The sequence below is a fragment of the Panthera onca genome, chromosome B2 (assembly GCF_046562875.1).
Source record: "Panthera onca isolate mPanOnc1 chromosome B2, mPanOnc1 haplotype 2, whole genome shotgun sequence".
Classification (NCBI taxonomy): domain Eukaryota; kingdom Metazoa; phylum Chordata; class Mammalia; order Carnivora; family Felidae; genus Panthera; species Panthera onca.
Window position 1 is genome coordinate 49,744,652 of NC_138343.1, and position 26,229 is coordinate 49,770,880.

Below are 26,229 nucleotides of genomic sequence, written 5' to 3' on the forward strand. Positions count from 1 at the left end.
GCTTCGGTGCCGGAACGAGGGTGTCCTGTCGGCATTCTCGGGGCGCCCTCCGCAGGGCGGAGGGGAACTGAAGCCGGAGGGGAGTGCGGAGGGGAGGAAGCCCGAGGCGGGTGGGGCGGGAGGGGAGCCCCGGAAAGGGTCGGGGGGTGGGGAGACGCGTGGTTTCTCGGGGGAAAGATGGAGGGGCTTCTCCGAGAGGGGGCGCCGGGAGCAGAATTGTGGCGGGAGCCGGGGTTACGTTGTGGAGCACAGGGGGTCGGAGAGATGGAACGCCGCGGCAGAGGATCGGGGTGGCTGGAGGTGAGGGGGTGAGGGGGCAGGGAGGGACTCACGGAACGTCTCCGCCTAGGGGACACACCCTCTCGGTGGAACGGGGTCATGGAAACCTCCAGAGGGCATTCCCTCCGGGGAGCAAAACCAGTGCACCCCAGATGGGGGGCGGGAGGGACGAGGGAGAGGCATATCGATGACCTGGTGCGAGGACCTGCAGCCAGCCAAGGCACCGCAGCTTCCAGTGCATCTCTGGGCCCTGGAACACAGACCGACCGGGGGGGAGATCCGCGGGCCCGGAAGGAATCTTTGCTGCATCTCCTGTTTCTAAGTTGTGTTAGAAGTGATTTTGCCCAGGGACCCATTGAGAACAGTCTGGGCTTAAAAGAGTAGTTAAGGAGTGAGATTTCAAATGTACACGTAAGTTCTGTCTGTGTGTGCTTTTAGGCACATAATAAAGGTGTATTTAATTTCTAGATCCACTTGTGTTACTTGCTCCCCACTTTCCTATACTCTGAGAGAAGCTGTTTATGAGTAAAAACTGGAGGAAAATCAGCAACGGGGCCGGAGTGGGGAGGGGGGGACACGTGCACGCGCGCGCGCACACACACAGGGACACACGGCCCACGAATGCACTGCATTCCACGGCCGAGGAAACGAGAGAAGTGTACAGTTTTGGATTGTTTCTGTTGGTGAGGACTTCCTTTACTAACGGCAGTAGGAAGATACCTGCATGGAAGGTGGACTGTCCTTGACTGCCCTCTTACGCTGTTCACAGCCTATATTCACCTCTGAGCTGCTACACCCTTCACCGGGTCATCTGGCTGGGCACTAGGCTGTTTAGGACCTCAGTGGGTGGGTATCCAAATGTGTGTCTAGAGATAAACAAATGACCAGTACATTTTTTTCCCCTGTTGTTTATTTTGGGTATCCAACTTCCTTCAATTAGTTAAATAATGTTGTGTATTAACATATCCCTGTGGTTAATTTTGTATGGTAATTAGTTTAATTATTCAGTATAACAGCTAATTCAAGATGAGCCAGGGCCCCAGGAATCCTATTGAGTGGATTTCTCCATTGGAAGTTTTCTGGGCTTTGAGGAGCAGGGGAAGAGAGATGACCCCACTCCTTTTCCTCTCTGCCGTAGATATAGATCCATCTTCTGACACACACTGAGATTTAAGCTTCCTGGGAAGACCAAGGGCTATTTTGGCAGCTAGCTGACGTTGGGCCTCTTTTTTTTTCTTCATGAAAAGGAAATCTCTTCAATAATTGTGCAAGTTAACGGAAAAGCAATTTATTCATTTTGCAAGTATCGTTTCAGGACAAACTTTTCTTTCTTTCTTTCTTTCTTTCTTTCTTTCTTTCTTTCTTTCTTTCTTTCTTTTTCTTTCTTTCTTTTTTCATCAAGGGGGTGTTCAGAACCTTGCACCAAAATCTGCAGTATCATTATTGCACAGCATATTTATTTACTTGGACATATCTAGCTGATTCTTTCAATTCATTATCCAAATGTTAAAATAAATATGCCAGTATTTATACATTCAGATGAGTATTTCTCCCCTTCAGAAGCCTCATCTTGGCAGGCTGTGGACTAATTCTAGTGATGCTGTCATTGCTGAGCATAATTTTAGAGCTCCTGGCTTGGAGTTTCCTTCAGAGTTTGTAACACATTTACTGAATTGCCTCCATGATGGCAAACCTCCCTCAGTTGGGAAAGAGCCAAACCAAGTGGTACCAAATCTGGTTTCTGAGGTCAGGATCGAGATAGTAATAGGAAGTATGCCCATTAAAGTAATGAAAGTCCCTCTTGAAGGACTGGCAGTTTTAAAGGGGGCATCCAGTAAAGGTATGTGTATGTGTTTAGGATTGGCAAGTAATTGCTTTGAAGTACAACCTTTATTGGGGTGTATATGCTGTCATGTGTGTAAAAAAACAGTTGGTCCTGTCACCTGTTTTATACCTTAATGGTCTACTGGGCTGGAGAAAATAAGCCTTTCTTTTCTTTTCCCTTTGAAGATACTCTTTACCAGGCAGTTTCCATTACTGTGCATTTTTACAGAAAACAAAACAAACAAACAAAGACTTGTTTTCTCTGAAAAACAAAGGTACCCAGAAAGTCACTTACCCCATATATAGGTAATGCCTGGCTGGTACTTGAGTTTTTATGTGAGAGGATCTAGGTTGAAATAAGGGGAAGAGAGTGAGTTCTGCAAATCCATTTCAGTTTTGGGACTTCAGGGCACACAGTGTGAAAAATTAACATATCCTTTTTTTCTTCCATTTTTCTTCTAAATTACCGATTTTTTTAGGTTATATAATATAATGCTTCATACCCCCATGGTTTGAACCTTGATTTGCTGTGATCTGGGGCACAGCTTTCAGCTTCAGTTTTCTAACCTTAAAATGAAGATGCTAATGAGTATGTGCCTAATGAAGATGAAATGAATGTAAAACCCTGAGTCCAGGGCCCGACACATAAGTGCTCAATAGAGTCTACCTATTTTTGTTATTATTGTTGTTTATTAATAGTTTTATATTAAAAATCCTTTGGAGCCATGTATAAATTTATCATTTCCCAGGTACTGATATTCCCTTTGTTGGGCTGTGCAAATGAATATGTGAATGAGAACATTTTGTTTTTACTCTCCTATCTTCTTAGAAAATTTTTAAGTGACCTCAAAAAGCAACCGTTCCTAGCTGCTTTATTTTGAAATCAGATTTTATTTTTTAAATGAACATTCTTGGGGCGCCTGGGTAGCTCAGTCAGTTAAGCGTCCGACTTCAGCTCAGGTCATGATCTCACAGTTTATGGGTTCGAGCCCCGTGTCGGGCTCTGTGCTAACAGGTCAGAGCCTGGAGCCTGCTTCGGATTCTGTGTCTTGCTCTCTCTCTGCCCCTCCCCTGCTCACGCTCTGTCTCTCTCTGTCTCAAAAAAAAAAAAATAAAACATTTAAAAAAATTAAAAAAATAAAAATAAAATAAACGAACATTCTTATTTTAATTGTATATTAAGTATAACAGTTTGGTGAAAGTCTGAAGGAAAAAAACTTTAAAAGCTCCTCCTATAATTACTTTCCTTGATCAATCAAATACTATTCTAATGTAATAGCTACCGTTCTCTTGGCATGTATTAAAAAGGATGATTCTGGTGCACATTTGTTTTAGTTAAACTCGAATTTCGATCTGCTTTGTCAAATGGCAGGGAAGAATAACTTGGCACTAAGCTCTTGGGTCTTTCATAAATATTGACGTTAATTTTTTCTGATTTAGGAATTTTGTTAAAACATAAATTAGAAAGATGTAAAAATGTGGGAAAATAATTTTATCTTAGTTTTAATCAACCAAATAGAGGTTGCTATGAAATAGATGTTTCATGAAATGTTTGCCCTTTAGTGAGAGTTCTCTGTTCTAGGCAGGTGTGTGCAGGAGACAAGAGATGGAAACAGACTTGTCCTCCAAGAGTTCACATAACGTGTTACCTCAGGACCATTCATTAGCAAAATTTTTTTCTCCTAATGGCTTATGGGGATAAGGATTAATATGGATTTCACTACATGTTCTTTTCCCTCAATTTCTTGGAGAAGGCTAAATATACAGATCTCTTAATGGTGGTCATATTTTTGAGGTGGATTAACTCTGGGAATTAGATCGTGCTATGCAGTCATTTGCCATGAAAGGAGATAATGGCTACACAAATACATAGTGTATTGTAAGTGGTATATAAATGTAGCATAAAATGGTATTACTGTTGTACAGTACTTTCCTAGAGTGTTCTGATTATCCCTTCCATAGTAGTGTTGGTTCCAACTCTGTCTCTCTTCTGAGTCACAGTGGTTTATGTACTTATAGAGTATGAAGAAATAAGACAGCATGGCGGTTAGAGTCCTGGTTCTTAATGGGGAAGGGGATGATACCCTCTCCCCCACATTTGGTAATTTCTGGAGATATTTTTTATTATCACAACTGTTGGGGGAAAGGATGTCACTGGATGTAATGGGTAGAGGCCAAAGATCCTGTAAAGCGTAATAAAATGCAAAGTACAGCTCCCCAAAACAAAGAATTACCAACTGAAATGTCAATAGTGCTAAGAAACTCTGGACTGGAGCTTGGGATCTGGAGTGGGCATCAACCTGCACTAGCATCCTAGCACAGCCCTGGGTAAGATCCTTAAACCTTGTGTCTGAAGAGATACTGTGGAATTAAAAGAGATAATGTATATAAAGTGCTTAGTACACACAAGCTGCCCAATAAATGGTAACTCTTAGTATCATGTCTGGTTAGTAAATCTAGGGGCTACACTTCAAACAGACGGCTTTGGTTATTTAACTCATTGTACACAGAACCAATCCAGGTTTCCTGATCCCACCTGTGCGTCCAAGAATAGGACAGAGACACAGACTTATGGCCTCTAGCCCCTGTGTTTCCTTCTTCATTCTGGCCCAGGTTCTGCCCTGGTTCTGCCCTGGTTCTGCTAGGCAGCTGAATATGACTCTAGCCAGATAAACAGGACAGTCAGTCCCCAGACCTCTCTTATGTATAGGGAGGGTGAGCTGAGGATGGAAGCACTCTCTGTTTTATTGGGGCTAAACTGGGAAGGAGAGAACCAGGCTGAGAAGCTCTCTCTGACCAAGTTGATCTCCAGGGTCCTCTCAGACCCCTGTGTATGCCTGCTCAGAGCTTTCTCTGCTCTATGAGAAGGCTCTGAGCAAAGTCTGGCAGGTTCCCTTTATTTTCCTTAATCCCTCTTACTCAAGCAACAAGTTCTTGTAGAGGTCCCTTTACTTTTAAAAGAATTGTCCAAATCCACTCCAGTTTTTGTTCTGTGTGGGGTTACCAGCCATCTGGGGGGAGATAAGAGGCCTCCCCTAAGGCCCAGGCTCTGCTTTGATCCCCTTGCCTTTCTGTGTTCTCCTGGTGCACACTGAAGCCACTTGAGTGAGTAATCCACTCACTGTTACCAGTGGAGCTTCTGCAGGGTGGGGGCAGGGCAGCCATTCTGGGTGCAGAGAGCGTTTAGCAGACCAGGATGTAAATAACACAGTGGTTTTTTTAGCTGTGAGCTAGAAACCATTAGTTGTGTTGCACAATAAAATCAACTGGGGCTCTCTTAAGAATGCTGATGCCTCAGGGGCTCCTGGGTGGCTCATTCAGTGAAGCATCCAACTCCTGCTTTGGCTCAAGTCATGATCTCCAGTGAGTTCGAGCTCAGCTTGGACTCTGTTGACAGCTCAGAGCCTGGAGCCTGCTTTGGATTCTGTGCCTCCCTCTCTCTCTCTGCCCTTCCCCCCTCACTCACACTTTGTCTCTCTCTCTCTCAAAAATAAACAAACATTAAAAAAAAAAAAAAGAATGCTGATGCCTTAGCCCCACCACAAACCATTGATTCAGAATTTCAATGGGTAGGGCATGGGCATCAGATTTTTAAAATTATTTTGATGCCCAGTTAGGACCATGCCTTGTGAAATTAATGACCTATATTGAAAGAAAAGAAAAAGAAAAGAAAAGAGCAGAAGAAGAAAAGGAAGGAAGGAAGGGATAAAAAAGAATCTAATTAAAAGTATCAAAGTAACATAAGTATTATTTGTTAGGCTTTTATTTTAGTGATGAATGTGTGCCTGTTTGCAATGTAAAATATGTTTCTTCTAATAGGTTGCAGTCAAAAAGTTTGAAAAACATTGTTTTAGAGTCTTAGAGGTATTTAATTAATATTGACAAATTTACCTCTTTCAGTATTCCTGTGTGAGCCTCTGCTGGACAAATTTCAAAGTGCTTTTATGTTCCTTGTCAAATGCAACTTTTGCAGCCATCCTATGGAGGCCTAGAGAACAGACATCATCATATGGATTTTTTTTTTTCTTTACAGATGAAGGGAACTTAGGGTTGGTGAAGGTTAGACATTTATCAGTCACAATGAGAAAATGTCAAAAACAGGGACTCAGACTTCCAGGGCTTATGATTACTGCTACAGGGCTCAGTCTACCACATCTTTCCGCTTCTGATCAGACCCTATGAGAAGGAGTTATAACTAGAGCATGAGTCTGGCTTCAGCATTATAAAAATAATACTGTTGACTGAGCACTTACGAGTGTCAGGAAATGTGTTTGTGTTACTTCATTTAAATCTCAGAACAATCCTGAGATAGGTACTATTATTAGCCCCATTGTACAGATGAGGAAACAGGTTGTGACTTGCCCAAAGAGCAGAGCTGGGCCCTGATAGCAAACCCAAATTCTTTATGAGTGCTCCTTATTGCCCCAGTACTAGTTTGTTGCCATTGCTCTAACTTCTAGATTCCTGCCTCTAGGGACAGTTTAAATAACCAGGAAATGGCCCTATGTCTTAATCTGCTCAAAGTGCTATAACAAAATACCATAGACTGGTTGGCTTAAACAACAGAAGTTTATTTCTCACATTTCTGGAGACTAGGAAGTCCAAGATCAAGGTGCCAGCAGATTCAGTTCCTGGTGAGGACCTTCTTCCTGGTTTATAGATAGCCACCTTCTTGCTGTGCCTTCCCATGGCAGGGAGGGAGAGAGTAAGCTCTTTTCCTCTACTTATAAGGGCACTAATCTCATCATGAAGACCCACAGTCCTAATGATCTCATCTATACCTCATTACTTCCCAAAGACCCCACATTCAAATATCAGTCATCACACTGGAGGTTAGGGCTTCAACATAAGGATTTAGGGGGCAGGGAACACAAGCAGTCTAGTACTTGTAGCTTCCACTCAGCTTTCCTAGTGTATGTTGCTGGAACCCTATACCCCACAGTGATTAAGTGAGCAAAGCCCTCTCTGCTGCCTGATCTATTTTATGGATCATTGTCCATGCTGTTTGTGGTGTTTAGTGCCATGAATTGCTGAAAATTTATGATGGGACTTTGGTAGTACTGGCTAAGAAGGAACCTGAACACTAACTCTGTGGAGTGAGATCTTGATGGACTTCTCACTGGCCTGGGAACCAAAGGATATTTTGTTCATGCACACATTCATTCATTCATTCATTCATCCATCAAATATTAAGGACCAGGTTCTGTGCTAAACACTGGGGATAGAATGATGAGTAAGGATGTACTTCCTGCCCTTATGGAGGATACAGTTTGCAGGTAAGTTGTAGAGATGACACTCCAATTTAAAGATGGAGGGAAGGGGGCGCCTGGGTGGCTCAGTCGGTTGGGCGGCCGACTTCAGCTCAGGTCACTATCTCACAGTCCGTGAGTTCGAGCCCCGCGTCGGGCGCTGGGCTGATGGCTCAGAGCCTGGAGCCTATTTCCGATTCTGTGTCTCCCTCTCTCTCTGCCCCTCCCCCGTTCATGCTCTGTCTCTCTCTGTCTCAAAAATAAATAAACATTAAAAAAAAAAAAAAGATGGAGGGAAGGAGTATTTATTATAGCTTCCTAATACCTGTACACAGAGCTAAAATGACCAGGACAAAGCAAAATTCAGGCCAAGTGTAAATAGGAGGGGGCTGGTTGGTTACTTACTGAGAAGCTTAGAGTGTCACATTAGCCCACATGACATTCAGAAACCACCCTTGGGCAAAAGTGGGGAACTGCTCTCTGTTGTAAGGCAACTGGGTTGGATGATCAGGTTGAGTTAAGCCTGGGGCTTAAGAAAGACTTTTCTCTGCATGTCTGGCAGGGTATAAGCTTCTAAGCCATCTAGGGAGCTAATACACTATTAGTATTTTCTTATGTGAAGACAATTCAATACTCTATCAGAATGCTATTTGTCAAATGAGTGAATTAGTAATAATTATGATAAATGTTAATATATGAGAGAGGTAATTGGAGACAACATTTTTGAGATGAGTACATCCAGAGAGGTACCCAGGCTAGCTCTCCCACTTTAGGAGAACTCAGCTCCCCAGGCTGAGCTGGTCTCTGACTTTCACCAATCTCTAATTCCTAGGATTTGAAGCTCAAAGCAAAGGTTACAGATTTTAAGAGTTTTTGTTCATTTTGAGATGTAGCTAGCACTGAGGGCAGTGACATTTATCCTTCTAGGGTCGTGTACTCCAAGATTATCAACAGCAAAGAAGAAAAATTGTTTCTATTCTCAAGCAATAGAGAATTGCTTGCTTTTCCATCAGTAGCTTGAAACTATGTATTTGCTTTATCCTTGACCTGCTCTTTGGAGGCTAAGAGAATACCCAAGAGGCTACAGGTAAGTCTACAGTTGGGAAACTGGAGGAGGGCTGCACTTACCCCCAACTAATTGAAGATGGAATTAAAACACACACGTTTTGCTGAGTATGGCTTATAGATCATGGTTTTGTGAGAAATAAAACTTATGTTGGTGAAAACTATCTTCTCATTTTCCTTTTAGACTCACTCTAAAGAGGACTGGTAAAGTATAAAACATGGAAGGAAAGAAGGATGATGTAAAGTCAATGTTGGAGTGTTATGGCTCTTGAATTAGAAAATTTATGTTCTCCATGATGTCTTTAAGTCTGTCCAAAGAATTCATTCCAAGAGTTCCATCTTAGCTTTTTTTTTTTTTTTTTTTTTTTTATTCCTGCACTTAAGCAAAATAAAGGCATTGATATTGTTCTCTGGAGCTGCCAGGAACCCAGAGCACTTCAGAATGTGGAATTAGTCAGTTTGATGCATGCTCTGACGCTGAAGTTGGAATTGGCTGCAGTACTAGAATGTCACCCAGACAAGTTCAGGTAAAGCTGCAAGAATGTCATTGAAACTGGGCAGCATTTCAGGTAGAGACTGATTCATCAGATCTTGGCCTGGTAAAGGGTTCAGATTAATTCATGAGGTGCTCTAGGTGTTTCTTAGGTTTGGTGCCCCCCTTTGTTTTCTCTTTAAGATACTCTGAGTGATGACTTGTTTCTGGTTTATGTCTCTGGGTATAATGCCAGCTTCTGAGTTGCTGTTGTCACAGTCCGTGGCAATGTCCTGTCCTATCTGAGATACTAATGCTTTGGCTTTTTGCAGCTGGAAAGTCATTCTAATAGAGGAGCACTTGGAAGGATGAGGGAGCAAAAGGAAACAGATTTTTCTTGCGGGGGATGGGGGGTGTAAATGGAATCCTACCAGAGCAGCAGAGGTGGGATTCAATTTGGGAATCTGTCAGTTCACATACAGGGATTTTTTGAATGTGCAGTAAGTACCTAACACTGTGCTAGATACTTTGAGGGATTCAAGAGAATCATAAAGCATGGTTTTGTATTTCAGGAACCTATGATACACTTGGAGCTTCAAAGTTTTCTCAGGAAAGAGGAAGAAAACTTTAAATCACTTACAGTTAAGTGCAGGGCTATGAGGCACTGGTAGTGGGTGTGTGCCACTCGGTTTAGAAAAGGGCAGAGTCACTGTGAGCTCTTAAAGTCAGTATAACTCAGGAAAAACAACCTGAGTGAGAACTTGGAAGGGGGTAACATTTAGACAGAGAGGTGGGTATTTCTGATGGTAGAAGCAGCTGAAGCAGTACCACAGAGGCAGAAATCAGAATGGTACATGTATGTGGTGTATGTAAGGCCTTGAGGAAATCGCTTCATTCTGCTTAGGTTTTTTTGTCTCTCATGGTACCACTTCATATATTGTGTGCTTAGTTGTTTACACTCTGTCTACAACGGGTCACAGTGGTCGTGTATGTAAGGAATACATGGGGCAGGATTTCAGATGTAGATTCCTTCTTGTGATTGGGTGTTTGGAGAAAGGAAAAGAAAATGAAATCATTGAAATTATTTCTCAAGGGCCTCTTCTGTGCTTGGCGGTAGTTTTAGTTGTTAGAGATACAGACGTGATCAAGATCCCTGCTTTTGTGTAATATGTATTCTCTTGGGGGGAGACAGATAATAAGTAAATCAGGGAATATATACTTCTAGGATGTGAAAAATCTTATGAAGAAAAATAACTCAGGATGAGGAGAAACAGAGTGACGGTTGTAGGTAAGGTGAAGAATAGATAGGAGCGCCTGGTGGCTCAGTCGGCTATGCGTACGACTCTTGGTTTTGGCTCAGGCCGTGATCTCACAGTTCCTCAGTTAGAGCCCCACATTGGGCTCGGCACTGAGAGTGTGGAGGTTGTTTGGGATTCTCTCTCTTTCCCTCTGTCTCTCTCTCTGCCTTTCCCCTGCTCACTCTCTCTCAAAATAAATAAACTCTTAAAAATTTTTTTTAGAAAAAGAATAAGATAAAGATTTTAGATTAGCACTTAACTTCCCTAGAGAAGCCTGGATTATCACTGGATCATTACTGAAGTCTTCGCTAATGGAGTTCTGGCTTTATTGTTTATATTCATCTCATGCGTTGACTCTCCACTATCTATATATAGTGGACATTCAGCAAACATTTCACGATAGTAATAAGAATGGCCTTGCTAGGCTTGAATTGGACCACATTTTTCTCCTTCTTACTTTCTATAATTTTTTTTTAATTTAAAAGATATTGTCACAGATATTTACGGAAGGAGAAAAGGGAATCAAATAGGAGAGGACATGTAGGTATTGATGACAGTAACATATTTATACATCAGTTCTGTGGAGAAGATTGAAGTAGCCGCATCAAAATTTTGTCAAATGAAAGAGAAAGAAAATATTAAAGTATAATTATGTGGCCTCAATGTGTCTCATGGTCTGGAGAACCACTGGGTCTAAACATCAACCAAATTCCAAAGGAGGTAATAACAGTACACCCATGCATACCCACAGGCATTAGAGACATAAAATAGCTACTATGTACTGAACAATTACCGTGTGCCAGGCATTGTGCAATGCACTTTATTTACATTATTTTTAATCCCTAAAACAGCCTTATAAGGGAGATACCCCAGTTTACAAATGAGAAAACAGATGAAATGGCTAGCCCAAGGCCTTATACTTTGTTAAGTGTCAGAGCTGGGGTGGCTGATTCCTTGTTTGTGAGAGGGTATGGGGTGGGTGAGTTGGGGGTTAATTAAGGACTCCCTTAGTGTGCATACCTAGCCTGGAATTGGTCCAGGGTGGGTTTTCCATCCAGCTCATCACCCTAGCTAAGGGACCCCAGAAGCTGGGAATTTCTGGAACTGACTCTGAATTTATATATGTGGTTTCCTGAACCTAATGGAGGCATAGACTCAGGTGACAGGGGGTGGAAGATGGTGCTGGAGGTGTGCATTGAGCATTTCATTATCTCATATAATGAGATCTGAAAAACTGCATATATGTGTACTGCTCAGGCAGTGAAAACTTGAACGTGCTTTGCTTTGGGCTGGGGTGATGGCAGCTCAGTTTAATCACTAGTTTATCTAAAGCTGACTCAAACACTGACTTATGTATCTCACTAAAAGAAATGGGAAAATGAACATTTATTAGATGTGGTTGACTTAGTAAAGCATAGGGAACGAATAACAATCAATTTAAAACAGGTTTGATGGTGAAAAGGTTGGGCAATAATGGATGGCCTAGAGTGACAATGAAGTTCAGTGCTTGTCTGACTCCCCCCACCCCCATTGCTGGCCCCAGGACCCCATCCATGTCTCTAGAGAGACAGGCTGCTATCCACATGCCTCTTTGACCTAGCAACAGTGCCTTCAAGATCTTCTCTGATCTATACCGGATTACATTTTATTGAGCACATGTGTGCTAGCAGTTTTATACATATTATCTTCTCTCTCTCTCTCTCTCAAACTTCCTTTTACAGAAAATATCAAAAAGACAGAGGTGCACAGAATGGTATAATAAACCCCCATGTATCCATCCCTCAACTTCAACAATTACCAACTCATGGCCAGTTTCTTTACATACACACACACACACACACACACACACACACACACACACACCTTACCTCCAGATGATTTTAAAGCAAACCCCAGAAATCATATTATTATTTGTGATCATTTTAGAATGCATTCTAAAAGACAGGACTCTTTTAATATAATTCTTTAAAATTCACAACAACCCTATTTATTAGCCAGGTACTGTTATATCCTTATTTTATAGATGAAGACAATGAGACACAAGGAGATTAAATTACTTGCCCAAGGTCACCCAACTTGTAAGTGGCAGTCAGAATTCAAACCCAAGTTTCCTAACTCCAGAGACTGTCCTGTTAACCACTATGCTATGTGGTTGTCACTAGACCTCTCTGCTATAGCTAATCCTACAGTACGCAATTGGATCTAGGGTAGAGGAAAAGACATCCAGGGACGTGACTTGATTTCTGTGAATTCAACCACCCGACCACTGCTGCAAATTGGGTCTCTTTAAGCACACAGGGACAGAATGGCTGTGAAAGGCTTGGGATTGTCATCTCCATGAATGAAAGGACCCAGCCTGAAACATTAATGGATTCTATCTGGGCAGCAAACCTGATAAAGCAGCATTATTGCAATAGTTCTTGAGATGTTGGAGAAACCCACAAGGAGAAGAACTTGACAGAAAATATGACTGTCATTGGGCCATGGCTGCCGAGAGAAGTAAAAGGTTTCTTTTAAAATGAATTTTCCTTTGGTTTTCTCTTGGCAGAAGGAACCAGTCTTCCCACTGAGTCTTTTCAGTTTGTTTCTAGCACAGCTAATTGTGTTTATTTGTCTCCAGAATCACATGCCTGCCTACTCTCCCTTGCCTTTTCTTAAGGTCTCTTGACTGCTTTGTTGTACTTAACTGCCAAAAATGTTCTCCTCACCTGGGAGCCAGTTGGCTGACAACACGGAGTAGATATTGGGAGGCTGACTTTGTCTCTCCAGAGGGCTGACTTAGCTTCTGGCGTCCAAGCCCCCCTCAGGGGAGAGGGAGACAGATTATATAAGCTGGCTATGAAAGGGACTATGTCATTTGCCTTGTCTGCACCCACTTGGTCCATCAGTGTTCAGAGCAGAAAGCAAGTAAATACTATTGATTGAGTGAAGAAGAGAGCTTTGCTGGTTCAAGTTCAAGAAATTGATTCTCCATTTTTCCTATCAAAACAAGCATCACATTGACTTTTCTGCTTAATACACTCTTTTGTCTTTGGGATCACTGACATTTGCTTGATTCTCAAACTTCAGTCTTTTTTTTTTCTTCCTCCTTCCCCATGCAGTCCCATCACTGAAGCCACACAACCGATGGGGAACTACTCAGCTCCTATTTAACCCTTTCACCAGTGAGCACTAAAAGGTGGCACTTGTCAGGGTGCGGGTGACGAAGAGCTTAGAAATCCCACCTTTGGTTCTCTCTGGGACATGTCAGCAAGGACCTTAGCTGGGAACTAAGCTTTTTAGGGAACATGTATTTTCTTTAAATACTTATCATCGTGAATATTTTAAAATAGGTTATTATGATTGCTCAGACTTTTACTTTTTTGTTGTTTAAATTCAGGTTACTTAACATGTAGTACTGGTTTCAGGAGTAGAATTCAGTGATTCATCACTTACATACAACATCCAGTGCTCATCCCAACAAGTGCCCTCCTTAACCCCCATCGCCTATTTAACCCATCCCTCCACCCACCTCCACTTTGGTAACCCTCAGTTTGTTCTCTATATTCAAGAGTCTCTTATGATTTGTCACCCACCTCTTTTTATCTTATTTTATTTTTCCTTCCTTTCCCCTATGTTCATCTGTTTTGTTTCTTAATTCCACATACAAGTAAAATCATATATTTATCTTTCTCTGACCGACTTACTTCGCTTAGCATAATACACTTGGTTCCATCCATGTTGTTGCAAATGGCAAGATCTCATTCTTTTTGATTGCAGAGTAATATTCCATTTTGTGTGTGTGTGTGTGTGTGTGTGTGTGTGTGTGATATTTTTTTTATCCATTTATCAGTTGATGGGGATTTGGGCTCTTTCGGTGATTTGGTTATTGTAGTGCTGCTATAAACATTGGGGTGCATGTTTATAATAAGCATTTTTGTACCTTTTGGATAAATACCTAGTATGCAATTGCTGGGTCATAGGGCAGTTCTATTTATAACTTTTTGAGGAAGCTCCATGCTGGTTTCCAGAGTGGCTGCACTAGTTTGCATTCCCACCAACAGTGCAAGAGGGTTCCTGTTTCTCCACATCCTCACCAACATCTGTTGTTTCCTGAGTTGTTAATTTTAGCCACTCTGACAGGTGTGAGGTGGTATCCCATTGTGGTTTTGATTTGTACTTCCCTAATGATGAGTGATGTTGAACATCTTTTCATGTGTCTGTTAACTATCTGGATGTCTTCTTTGGAAAAGTATCTATTCATTTCTTCTGTCCATTTCTTCACTGGATTATTTGGTTTTTGGGTGTTGAGTTTGATAAGTTCTTTATAGATTTTGGATACTAACCCTTTATCTGATATGTCATTTTCAAATATCTTCTCCCATTCCATCGGTTGCATTTATTTTTGTAGATTGTTTCTTTTGCTCTGCAGAAGCTTTTTTATCTTGATGAGGTCCCAATAGTTCATTTTTGCTTTTATTTCTACTTTTTAAAACAGTCAAGTGAGAAAAACAGTGAACTGCAAGTCTCTTAGCTCTCTATTGTAGAGTCAGCTCAGGGATGACAAATACATGGCTCTGTGCCATGGCTCCCTCCTGAGTCTGGTGTCCCTTAGGAGCCCATGGCAGTAAATCAATGATAGTACCTTTCTCTCTGAGTTCATCCCAGGCCTAGAATGCCTCTCAGTACAGGAATCTAGGAAGCACTTACCAAAGAGGTTGGTGTAAGGGTTGAAATCTATTTGCTGTCTCCAAAGTAAATGGTTTTTAAAGGCCTCCCTGCAGTAAAATCTCGAGCCTTTCTGTCTGTTGTCATGTTAGGTCCTTAACAGCTAGGGACCAGCTCTCCTCTTTCAGCCCAAATCAGATCAAAGGTGGGGGAGGGGAGGGAGATGTTACCGACATCTGGAAAACAGATGATAGGGGAAAATGTTTTCAGTGTTGATGGTTCATGGAGGATTGGGAGGTGGTGACTCTCCCTTTTCAACCCATAGTAGGTTTGAGTAGATTTCCATAGTGCAAACCCATAGTAGATTTGATTTGTAGATTGTCAGTCAGTCAATAAGACTAATTTAAAGTCATTCTTTTCATGGGAGAAATGAAATGCTTAATGCTCAAGGGGAGTATAAAGGAAATGGCAGCCCAGAGCCTATCCTTGAGTTCCTAATCTGGTCTAGTAGTTGATTTAAGCTGAATTTAGATTCAGTGTAGTTGAGCGAGAAGTGACAACAAGAAACTTAGTGCTTAGTTATAATTAACTTACCATCAGCTAACTAACAATTCCTTTTACTTTTGAAGGAATTTGGAAGTTATTAAGTTAATGATTGTGAAACAACAGGACTTCCTTGACAGAAGATGTTTTAAGTACTCATGGCCACATTATAGATAATGTACTAGGCTGTAGGAATGCCGGGGCCAGTCTATAGTCACCAGAAAAAATTACTATCTAATAAAACTAACTGTGCAGACAGAGGCTGTGAGGGCTGCTACGGGGCTGACTGTCTCCAGGAAGATTGACAAAGGATGTCAGGCTGCCCTCTGGGTGGTCAAGATCAGACTGTGTGTGTTCAAATGTGTTTTTTTCTTGTTTTAACTGACAGCACATTCTTTTGCAAGCAAAAGTCAAACAAAGGCTCATTTTGGAATTCTCTGATTTACTAGCAAGGATCTGCAGAGATCCTCTTCCATTTCAGAAATCTCAACTGGATATTGGGGGTGGGGGTAGGGGGGAGGGCAGGGAAGGGAAAAACCACATAGGTCAACAAAGCATTAGATTGGCCAAGTATTTTAAAGGTTGTTTTTTTTTTGTTAATGTAAGATTTAGAGCCCTCCTTCCTACTTATATCTAGCAATGCTTATTTAAAAATCATTCTTCAGCTGAAATTATTCCTAGTTTGCTATTATTCTTTAGTTTCTCCAGCTTTTGGGATATCATATAAAATGAGGCCAAAAAACATCATTTGCTGCTGTTATTTGGGACTGTCTGAAGTAGTTGAATTCTCTGGCGGGGATGAGTGGCTGGTGAGGCTGAAACGGCGAGCTGGGGAATAATTGCAACTTCTCAGTAGATACTACCATCCTTTGTGGAAGGGAGCACTGGGGTGGTGGAAATGGAACTGCAAGTACTGACCTTGAGTTTTCTGGTAACAATCAGTGCTTGTCTCTTCCCAAGACCATATGACCTGTGGAACTTGCCTGAATAGCTTCTGGCTGGTACTGCTTCTTTTGTTTTCAAAAGGGACTCTTGGGATGTTAAAGTTCATCCTTTGGTTAAAATCATCTTATTTAAAAGCATCTTATTTGAATGTTAAATGGATGATGAACTTAAATCATGTTGGCTATTACACACTAAATAAGCTTAAAACTTGGAAAGGACGCTTTCGCTTTCTGGACCTACAGTCCTTTTGTCTTAGGTTTATAATTACATACATTTTTTGTTTGTTGTTTTTTTTTTTCAACTTTAATTCAGAAATCTCAAGTTGCTGGCCTTTATTATTCTCAGTTTACAGATGGTACTATTGGTGCCAGAAGGATTGTGGTTTATTTTTAAGTATGTGATTCATTTAATTTAAGTAGCATTTGGGCCTTCTGCCTTCCGGCTCACTTCGCCTCCAAGATCAATACAACCTCAAAGTAGAAAAAGTTGTCCATTTTTTAATAGTGTTTATATAATGGATATGCCTTATTTACATTGATGACAGTGTATCTACTACAATACAGCTTTGACTAATCAAAGTCTTCAGTGAAGCTAATTGTTACTGACACATTCCACTTCGATGAAAACACATCAAAGCACAGGAAAATAAAGTCCCATTAGAACTTATATTTAAGAGCAACTCTCCAGTAAGGCTCTAGACTTACCATAGATACTGTCCAGTCTTCTTGACCATTGGTACCTCTATTATCCAAGCTGCCTAATGATCACTGATTTCCAGAAGGAGCTGAAGGATGTGTATAGTTCTGAATTATACAATTTATTTTCACTTACAAATTTAGGAAAGTGAACTAATACATTTTGGAATGCTTTTCAATACATGAGGTTAAAACAGCATTTCCTAAAAAAAATAAAAAATTAAAAAAATTTTTTTAAAAAGTAAAAAACAAAAACAAACAAACAAAAAAAACCCCCAGCATTTCCTGAGTAGTGTAGAAGTTCAGGGCATAGCCTCTGGAACGAGACTACCTGGGTACAGATTCTGGCTCCACCACTTCTTGGCTGGGTGGTCCCTTCTCTTGGACAAGAGACTTTACTTATTGTCTCATCTGTACTCCATTTCACAGGGTGGTGAGGAATAAATGAGTTAATAACATGCAAAGAACTTAGAAGTGTGCCTAGCATTGAGTAATTGCTCAATATATGAGTCATTATAATAGTTATTATTGGCAACTGGATAAAGAGGAGTACCAGGTTAAGATGAGGGACAAATATATCTCTGGTTTCTGGCAGCCATTTACTGAGATAGGAGCAAGGAGCATGGGACAGAAGCAAGGTCAGTGGGGGAAACTCTGTTCTGTTTGGTTCACTCTGAGGTATTGTGTTACAAATGAGCAGAGATATCAAATGGATATCAGATATACTCCATGCCAGATAAGAACTAACTTTTCTGTGTACTACAGATTCTCTCCTTGGTTTTCTTATGGATTTCTTGTGAGCTCTCCAAAAACACTGAATTCCATGTGCTTCAGAGTTTCCATCTGAACAATACTGAACACAGTAATGGCACATAGTAGACACTCAGCAAATATTTGTTAAAAGAATAATTGCTTTCATAAGGTGCTGAGTAGCTTGCACAAAGGTAATGTGTGAATGGATGGATGGATAGACAGAAAGATAGCTACATTGAGATTTTGACATAAAAACAAGGAAATTAAAGACAAGTATACGGTCAGCGTGTCTTTCTTTTACCAGTTCATTTATCCACTTTTTTTTTAATGTTTATTTTTGAGAGCTAGAGAGAGAGAGAAAGAGAGAGAGAGAGAGAGACAGAGCATGAGCAGGGGAGGGGCAGAGAGAGAGGGAGACACAGAATCTGAAGCAGGCTCCAGGCTCTGAGCTGTTAGCACAGAGTCCAACACGGGGCTCGAACTCACGGACCGTGAGATCATGACTCCAGTCAAAGTCGGACGCTTAACTGACTTGAGCCCCCCCAGGCGCCCCTATTTATTCACTCTTAGAATGAATATTTTTTGAGTACGTACTGTGTGCCAAGTCCTATTCTAGATGCAAGCATACATCAGTAAACAAAATAGACAAAGATCCCTCTGCTAATTGAATTTATATTCTGGGGTAGCAGCAGGGCCAGGAAGGACAGACAATATACGTAAGTAAAGATAAAATGTTAACATCATACCCATTAAAATGGCTACAAAACAAACAAACAAACAAACAGATAATAACAAGTGTTGCCAAAGATGCAGAAGAATTGGAATTCTTGTCCACTGTTGATGGGATTATAAAATGATACAGCCAGTATGGAAAACAGTATGGGAGGTCCTCAAAAAATTTTAAAAATAGAATTACCAATGATGGAGCAGTTCCACTTCTGAGTATACAGTAGCCTCCCCCCACCTTATCTGTAGGGGATATGAGCCAGGACCCCGAGTGGATGCCTGAAACCACAGAGTGGTGAAGTCTATGTATATCCTATAAATACATACTTATGATAAAGTTTAATAATAAAATAGAACAATTATAACATGCTGTAATCAAGGTTATGTGAATGTGTCATCTCTCTCTCTCAAAATATCTTGTACTGTATTCACCCTTCTTCTGATGATGATGTGAGATGATAACATGCCCACATGATGAGATAAAGTGAGGTGAGTCATGTGGGCATTGTGATGTAGCATTAGGCTACTATTGACCTTCTGAAGTTATGTCAGAAGGATCATGTGCTTCTGAACCACGGTTGCCCGCAGGATACTGCAACTGCAGAAAACAAAACTGCCATATAAGGGGGGACTACTGTATACCCATAAGAACTGAAACAGAGTCTTGGAGAGATACTTGCAAACCCATCTCCATAGCAGCATTATTCATGATAGCCAAAAGGTGGAAGCACCCAGATGTTCGTTGACAGATGAGCAGATAACCAAAATACAGTGTATACACACGATGAAATATTATCCAGTTTTAAAAAGGAAGGAAATCCTGACACGCTACCACATGGATGAATCCAGGTGACATTATGCTAAGTGAAATAAGCCAATCACAAAAAGACAAATGCTGTAGGATTCCACTTATATGAGATACTGGAGTAGTCAAACTCATACAGAGAGAAAGTAGAAGGGTGTTCATCAGGGCCTGGAGGAAGGGGGAATGGGGAGTTGCTGTTTAATGGCTATGGAGTTTCAGTTTTGCAAGATGAAAAGAGTTCTGGATATTGGTCATACAACAACGTGGATGTACTTTACTGAACTGTAGAATTAGAAAGACTTAAGATGGGAAATTTCATTAGGTATATTTGACCACAGTTAAAACAAAACTTATGAGAAAGAAAGTAATGTATTAAGGGGGAAAGGGAAAAGTACTACAGAAAACAAGAAGCAGAGCAGAATAAGGGGCTCTAGAGGGCTCAGGAGGGTACAAACGGTATGAAATCAATTGGGGGGTGGGGATGCCTCCTAGAGAAGGAGCGATTTGAACAAGGACTGGAGGAAGTGTTTGTTTCTTGGCTGCTGTTACAGTCAGAGTCTACATCTTCCCAGGCCCACAGGTGGTGTGCAGCAATGCCAAGGCAATGCCCAAGTGGCTCAAAGTGTAAAGTTTACGTTGGCGGGCAGCTGATGCAGAAACTGTGGCCGTGGGCATTTCAACTCAATTGGAAAAACAATCCAGGCACTCAGGTGGCACTTGCACAGATTATAATCAGATGTCATCTGAGACTTGAGGTCATGTTACAGTAAAGAGAAATGGTTGTTCTCATATTTGGCCCTTTCTAAAATCAAACTCCATAAGCTAGAGACAGCAATCAGGAGTTTGGTTTTTCAGTGCCTCCTAAGTTTGCATGTTGTTGTCTAGCCCATTTCCAATATGAGTTTTAAGCTCCTGCGTAGGACTAGGATTTTCAGGGCTTCAGCTGACCTTTGTGTCAACCCATAACTAGGGAGTGTAGCTCAAGAGTACTTACTCAGTTACTGTCTCTCTGGTAGGTCATATGGCATGGAATGGTGAGCTGCTTAGAAAAATCCCATGACCTGGACATGTTTTATTACTAATTTATAAGGCTGGTATAAACAGGTATCAACTTGCCATCATTAAGCCAATACTTTGTACTCATGAGTAAAATGGAAAGAGGTCTGCAGTATTGGGTTCTTGAACTGATTTTCCCACATCTCATCTGTTAACCTTTTCCATGTCTAAAAAAAGAAAAGAAGTATAATGAGCATGTGTCTCTGCTTTGGAATCAGAAAGAAGTCCCTCATGATGCTCTCATCCCCACGCCACTGAACTTGGAGGGGAAATGAACATCTATGGATGGACAGGCACCTGTCCTGACCAAGGATTCTGAAGCTACACTGGCAGCCATTGAAAACACATAACGCTGTCTGTGCCTCTCTCCCCAGGCTACAGCTGTGCAGTGATTGGGACTAGTAGGGACTGGCTAGAAGGAGGAGGAATGGATTCCCTCTTAAGTCCTGCCTGCACTGGTGGCAGTGACCATTGGTTGACTGATTTGTAACATGCTTATCTACTCAGTGTTTGATTTCTTTGACATCTAAATATATTTGCTTTCATCTTTATACATAGGCGCTGCCTATGATCATTTAGCCCCAGGAGGTTATGAAGCTCAAGGTATCCCTTGTACCTCCCGCTTCTCCCAACATAGAGTATTGATGGTAGAGACAGGCTTTTCTTTACCCTCACAGTGAAATGGTAACACATGGGAATGTGGCAGCCATTAGGTGTATACTGCTGTCATGAGATATATATATCATTAGATGGCCATAGCAGTGGTTGGCAGCAAAAGAAGGAAAGCTCAGTGGCTTCAGCAGGCATTTCCTGTGAATCCCCTCTGGGCAGATATCTGCACTAGGCTCTAAGTGGGGGTGGAATGGGTGGAGGGAATTGAATGCCATGTGACACAGTACTTGCCCATTAGAAACTTATGAGCTGCTAGGGTATGAGAAAATTATCCAAACAACTGCAGGACAGAGACACACACTGAAAGCTACAGGTGAATGGATGGATGATATTGCTTCGCCTGGGTAATAGGAAGGCATGGAAGAGTCAGCATTTGAGAGGTGCCTTTGGGGATGGATGAAGTTTCCTGATGTAGAGATAGGGAGGAGTCCGTTCCAGGTAAAGGGAACAGCCTGGACAAAGACCTGAAGAGGAATCCACTTCAGAGAGATATACCAAAGAAGACATGTACGAACTACACTGCAGCCTCATCTGTCATAGCAAATAAATGGAAACCACCTGCAGGTCCATCCACAGGAGGATGGACAAAGAATTGTAATTTGGAAAATACTCATCAGAGAAAATGAATCAACTAGAGAATCATGTCACAATTAATGCGGAACGACACAAAACATAATAAAGAAGGAAGACTGCGGGAGGTTAGACACAAAATTTATATTAAGGTTAAAAATAATGTACAAAACTATACATTGTTTATGGATATTTAATTTCATGATTTTTTATTATATTATTGCATGTAGTTATATAATTTTATAGTGTCGGTATAAATTGTATAGTTTCACCTGGAAACATTAGTGGGAATGAAAACCACCAAATTCAGTGTATAGTGACTGCCACTGGGAGGGAAAGATGGAATGGGTGGACACAGGAGGCTTAGTCTCGGGTGTATGTGTTTTAGAGACACGTATACATATATATATGCATACATACATACACATAAACACTCATGCATACACACATAAATATACACATTTTAAAATCTGAAGTACATATGACATGTTGAATTGACAAACAGTTGTTTGTTGTATTATCCTCCAAACTAGTCTGTATACTTGAAGTATTTCATAATTTCAAAATGAAAGAACAAGTCACAAGGCATGCTTAAGAATAGCAAATGGTGTAGGTCAGTGTTTTTCAAACCTAACATGACCCTTGGTAAGAAATATATTTTATTTTAGGAACTGGGAGTTGCATGACAGTACTTATCCTTAATATGTGGGGCGCGCCCTGACGTGTTCTGTTCTATTTACTCTATTTCATTCTGCATGAAATGAAGCGGTGGGTGATGTTTGAAGATGCAGATTAAGGTTAGGGCACAGAAGGCATTGACTGCCAGACTCAGGAATGTGAGCTTTTGTTGGCAGAGAGGAGAAGACCACTAGTGGCTTTGTGGCATATCATCATCAGAGCTGAACTTTAGTCAAGTCAAGTGAAACGAGGATAGAGTTTGTAGAATGCAAGCTCAGTTGGGGAGTTATCACCATTGTACAGCTGGGACAGTATATGAGCTTATGGGGGAATGAAAAGAAGGAACAAGCAACTTAAAAAGGAAAAAGTGGTTTGATGACTGATTTGAGGGAAGGGGGAGGAAAGGAGACATCCCAGTTGGATTTCAAGGCTAGCTGATTGGGAGATCGGTCAGACCAATCACAAAACTAGCTAGATCGGGAGTTTATTTTTAAACACACAACCCAGATGGATATTGTGAAGTCTTGGTTGAGATTAAAAGGCATGGATTCATAATGGTCTCATGTTTCATGAGTTTCTCCAGCAGTACATAGTACCTGGTGAGAAAAGAGAGAAATTGGGTGTAATCAAGGTGGGGCTAGGCAGACGGACCCAGCGCAAGAGTTCAGGGTGAGGAGGGCTGGCAGCCAGGGTAGAAATGAAATGGCTGGCAGTGGGGCCAACTGAGGTGGGTGGTCTAAGGGAGGAAAAAGGTGGGGCGCCTGGGTGGCTCAGTCGGTTAAGCATCTGACTTCGGCTCAGGTCATGATCTCACAGCCCGTGAGTTCGAGCCCCGCGTCGGGCTCTGTGCTGACTGCTCAGAGCCTGGAGCCTGTTTCGGATTCTGTGTCTCCCTCTCTCTGACCCTCCCCCGTTCATGCTCTGTCTCTCTCTGTCTCAAAAATAAATAAACGTTAAAAAAAAAAAAAAATTAAAAAAAAAAAAAAGGAGGAAAAAGGTTGGGGGACCAGAGGTCACGAGGAGCCTAGTGTGTTAGAGGGTGGAAGTGAGATGTTGTGACCAGGAAGGAGGAACTTCAAAATCTGAAATCTTGGAACTAAAGCAGTCCTGACTGATAAAAATCATGACCTTGGTAGAAATTGCAGGCCAGGCAGGTGGGTAGTTGTCATATAATCGAGAGGAAAGCTGGAGCTATGTGAGATAGTTTATAGTTATTGGTCTGAACTTTTCAAACAGAAGCTCCTGTATGGAATGACTAATGATTTTCAACCAGACCAGCTATTGATTATGAATTACTACTACAAATTGTAGAAAAGGTCACACTGAGAAGTGGAGAGGGGTCTTCAGAGGTCCCCTTCAGAGAGCCCTCGCCGAATGTCCCAGGAGAGGAGGCTCTGGCTAACACACCTAGGATGTTACAGGGAGCCAGGATTCCTGGTCATCAGCAGGTCAGAGGCACACAGGTACCAACTTCTCATCCAGCTCTTCTTTTTCCATTTACGTTTGAGGGACTTTCTTTATCTAAAACACAGGTGGCTGGCTCTTGGGACACAGAAGTCAGAAGTGGTGGGGTCTGTCCATATCTTAAGGGCTAATTTGGTTTAAGGCTTTGAATAGATCATTTAAATAACTGATCTGTGCCTCAGGTATTCTCATAATCAAGTAACAGAAACTAAAAAAAAATTTTTTTAATGTCTTGAATAATGTCCTCATGCAATTCAGTGAATTTCACAATTTAGTGTAAAGGAAGACATGTATACAGTCAATTACAACATAATGCTAAGGCGGGTATGACAGGATGTGATTAAGTCTGCTTGAGGCTGTTGCTAAACTGCACAGAAGAGGCTATATCTGAGCCTGAATGTGAGAGAGAAGCAGACTTTGCTAGGCATAGACGGGTACAGCTAACACTGGGAAAGTGTGTAGCTTGTTCAGGGAACCAGGATGGACAGTCTGTTCTGTCTTCTTCTCTGCAACAAGAATAAAAAAGTAGGTCTCCCAATCTGCTAACTCCTGCTCTGATGTTATTTTACTTTATCTTTTTTCTGCCTGGTGTCTCTATTTCCTGCATCTTTGCTTAGGCATTCTTGGGCACAAAAGTGCTAATGGTAAGAGGAGATAGACCAAAAGTGAGCTGGTGACTGGAAATCAGTTAACAGTTTAAACACTGTTATGGATACCTACCACGTAGATGAACCACACACAGATAAACACATCCAACTCAAATGTTGTTTCCTTTTGAAAAATGCTCACATTTTCATTATCGAAGATCTCACTGGTTTTACCTTTAGAAGCAAATGGCCAGAGGGGAATCTTATTTCACTTTGTCCTTGAACAATTATCTATTGATGCATTCTGGGGCACCTTTAACTCTGATAGTTGCTGATAGGAGAGATAAAGGATGAGTAAGTCAGTGTTCCTGTCATAAGAAGCTTGCAACCCAATCCACAGGAGAGACAAGCCTTTCTACACACACAGTGATATGGTGCTCGAGTCTGGATGTTCTGCTTACCAAATGTGTGGAATAGGTAGGTAAGCGTTCAGGGAGAAAAGAAATCAAGGTGGCCTGGAGAAGGAAGGCTTCATGACCAATGTGGAATTGAATTAAGGGCTTGAGGATATCTGAAGAGAAACTGAGAATGAAGTGGTTTGCTTGACTCTTAGGAGCAAATAAAAAGTGCAGGTCTTGGGACTACCAGGAGAGTGTACTGCATCAGCTGCAAAAGGGTTAACTTTTCATTGCTAGGGAAACCGCATACCTTACATCTGCTCCAACCTGGGCTTAATTTGTTATCAGATTCTTCTGCTATGGAAAGTACATTTCCCAGATTGATTTCCTGCCAGTGGAATCTGCAGCTCTCTTCAGGGTTCACCTGGGTTGGCCCCAGTCCCAGCAGGACTGCAGGTGGGTGATGAAGCTTCTTGCAGGCAACAGGCTGGACCAAGCTAGAGGCTGTGTTACTGTGCCAGACCATACCTAATGAAGCCTGTAGTTACACTCTTACGGAAAGTCTCGGGGGACTCCTGTCCCTAGGCATTAATTAGCAGGCATTTCAGACAGCACAGCTTACCTTTACCCAAACAAGAAGTCTCTGAAGAAAAGCAATCATCATGCCCAGCTAACCTGTTGATTGACTTTGGACTGCTCAATGTGTTCTAAACTGTTCCCAGCGCCTCTAAATCCTGCCAGTGGAATTAAATGCAGATACTATTTATTGCCTGTGGAAGGTACATTCTGTGTCTGTAATGATGCATTTTGAAAACAGTACCTGTTCAAGTGAGACTACCTGAGATGTGGGAAGCATATGAAGTAACAATAAAGAAAATGCAGGAATCCCAGCCTGAGGGTTCCAGCTGGAGAAAGAAAGGCACTCAGAGGAAATACCCTCTGCTCATCCTTTCCCAGAGCACCACAGCAAACTAAGGTCATCTTTTCTTTCTCCTATCAATATTATGGGGATCCACAGAGGAAGAGATTCAGAATTGGAAAGGTCATTGAGCCTAGAAGGTGACATGTGTTTCTGGTGTATCTGTGACACAGGAGCACCTCACTCTTTTTATAGGCAGGGTTCAGCCATGCCAGAAGCCCAGGTGGTCAGGGATTGACTGGATTATTAAGGCCATTTGGGTTTGTATGCTGTGAGAAAAGTCTTTTGACAATATTGCATATATTGACTTTCCCAATCTAAGAGAACAGGATTGTTGCCTTAATGGCAGATGTTACATATTTTTTTTCCCCTTCACAACTCCCATGACCATTGGCTTACATTATGGCAAGTATAGATAGGTTGCTTCTAATAATAATTAGTATGATATGCTAACTAGTTGAGCTCAAAATCCATAGAATAATGCAAATAAATATGTATTTCTTCATAATGCTGGGGTGGCCTTTTTTGGTGGGGGGAGTTGAGGGAGAGTGTCTTAAAATCCATTGTACTCATTAATCATGTTT

General features: G+C 41.5%; 1 protein-coding gene across 2 annotated transcripts in view; it reads left to right on the top strand.

The window, feature by feature from the left end:
• The window catches only part of PAQR8 (progestin and adipoQ receptor family member 8), a 45,988-nt gene that overhangs the window by 463 nt on the left and 19,296 nt on the right, over positions 1–26,229 (top strand). The window contains exon 1 of one of the 2 annotated variants that reach the window (XM_078447001.2): positions 221–300. The exons of the other annotated variant lie outside the window; for it this stretch is intronic. Coding sequence (XP_078303127.2) covers positions 265–300 — 36 coding nt within the window. The 5' untranslated portion in view covers positions 221–264. Of the gene's footprint in view, positions 1–220; positions 301–26,229 lie in introns of those variants that run through there. 2 annotated transcript variants of the gene reach the window in all.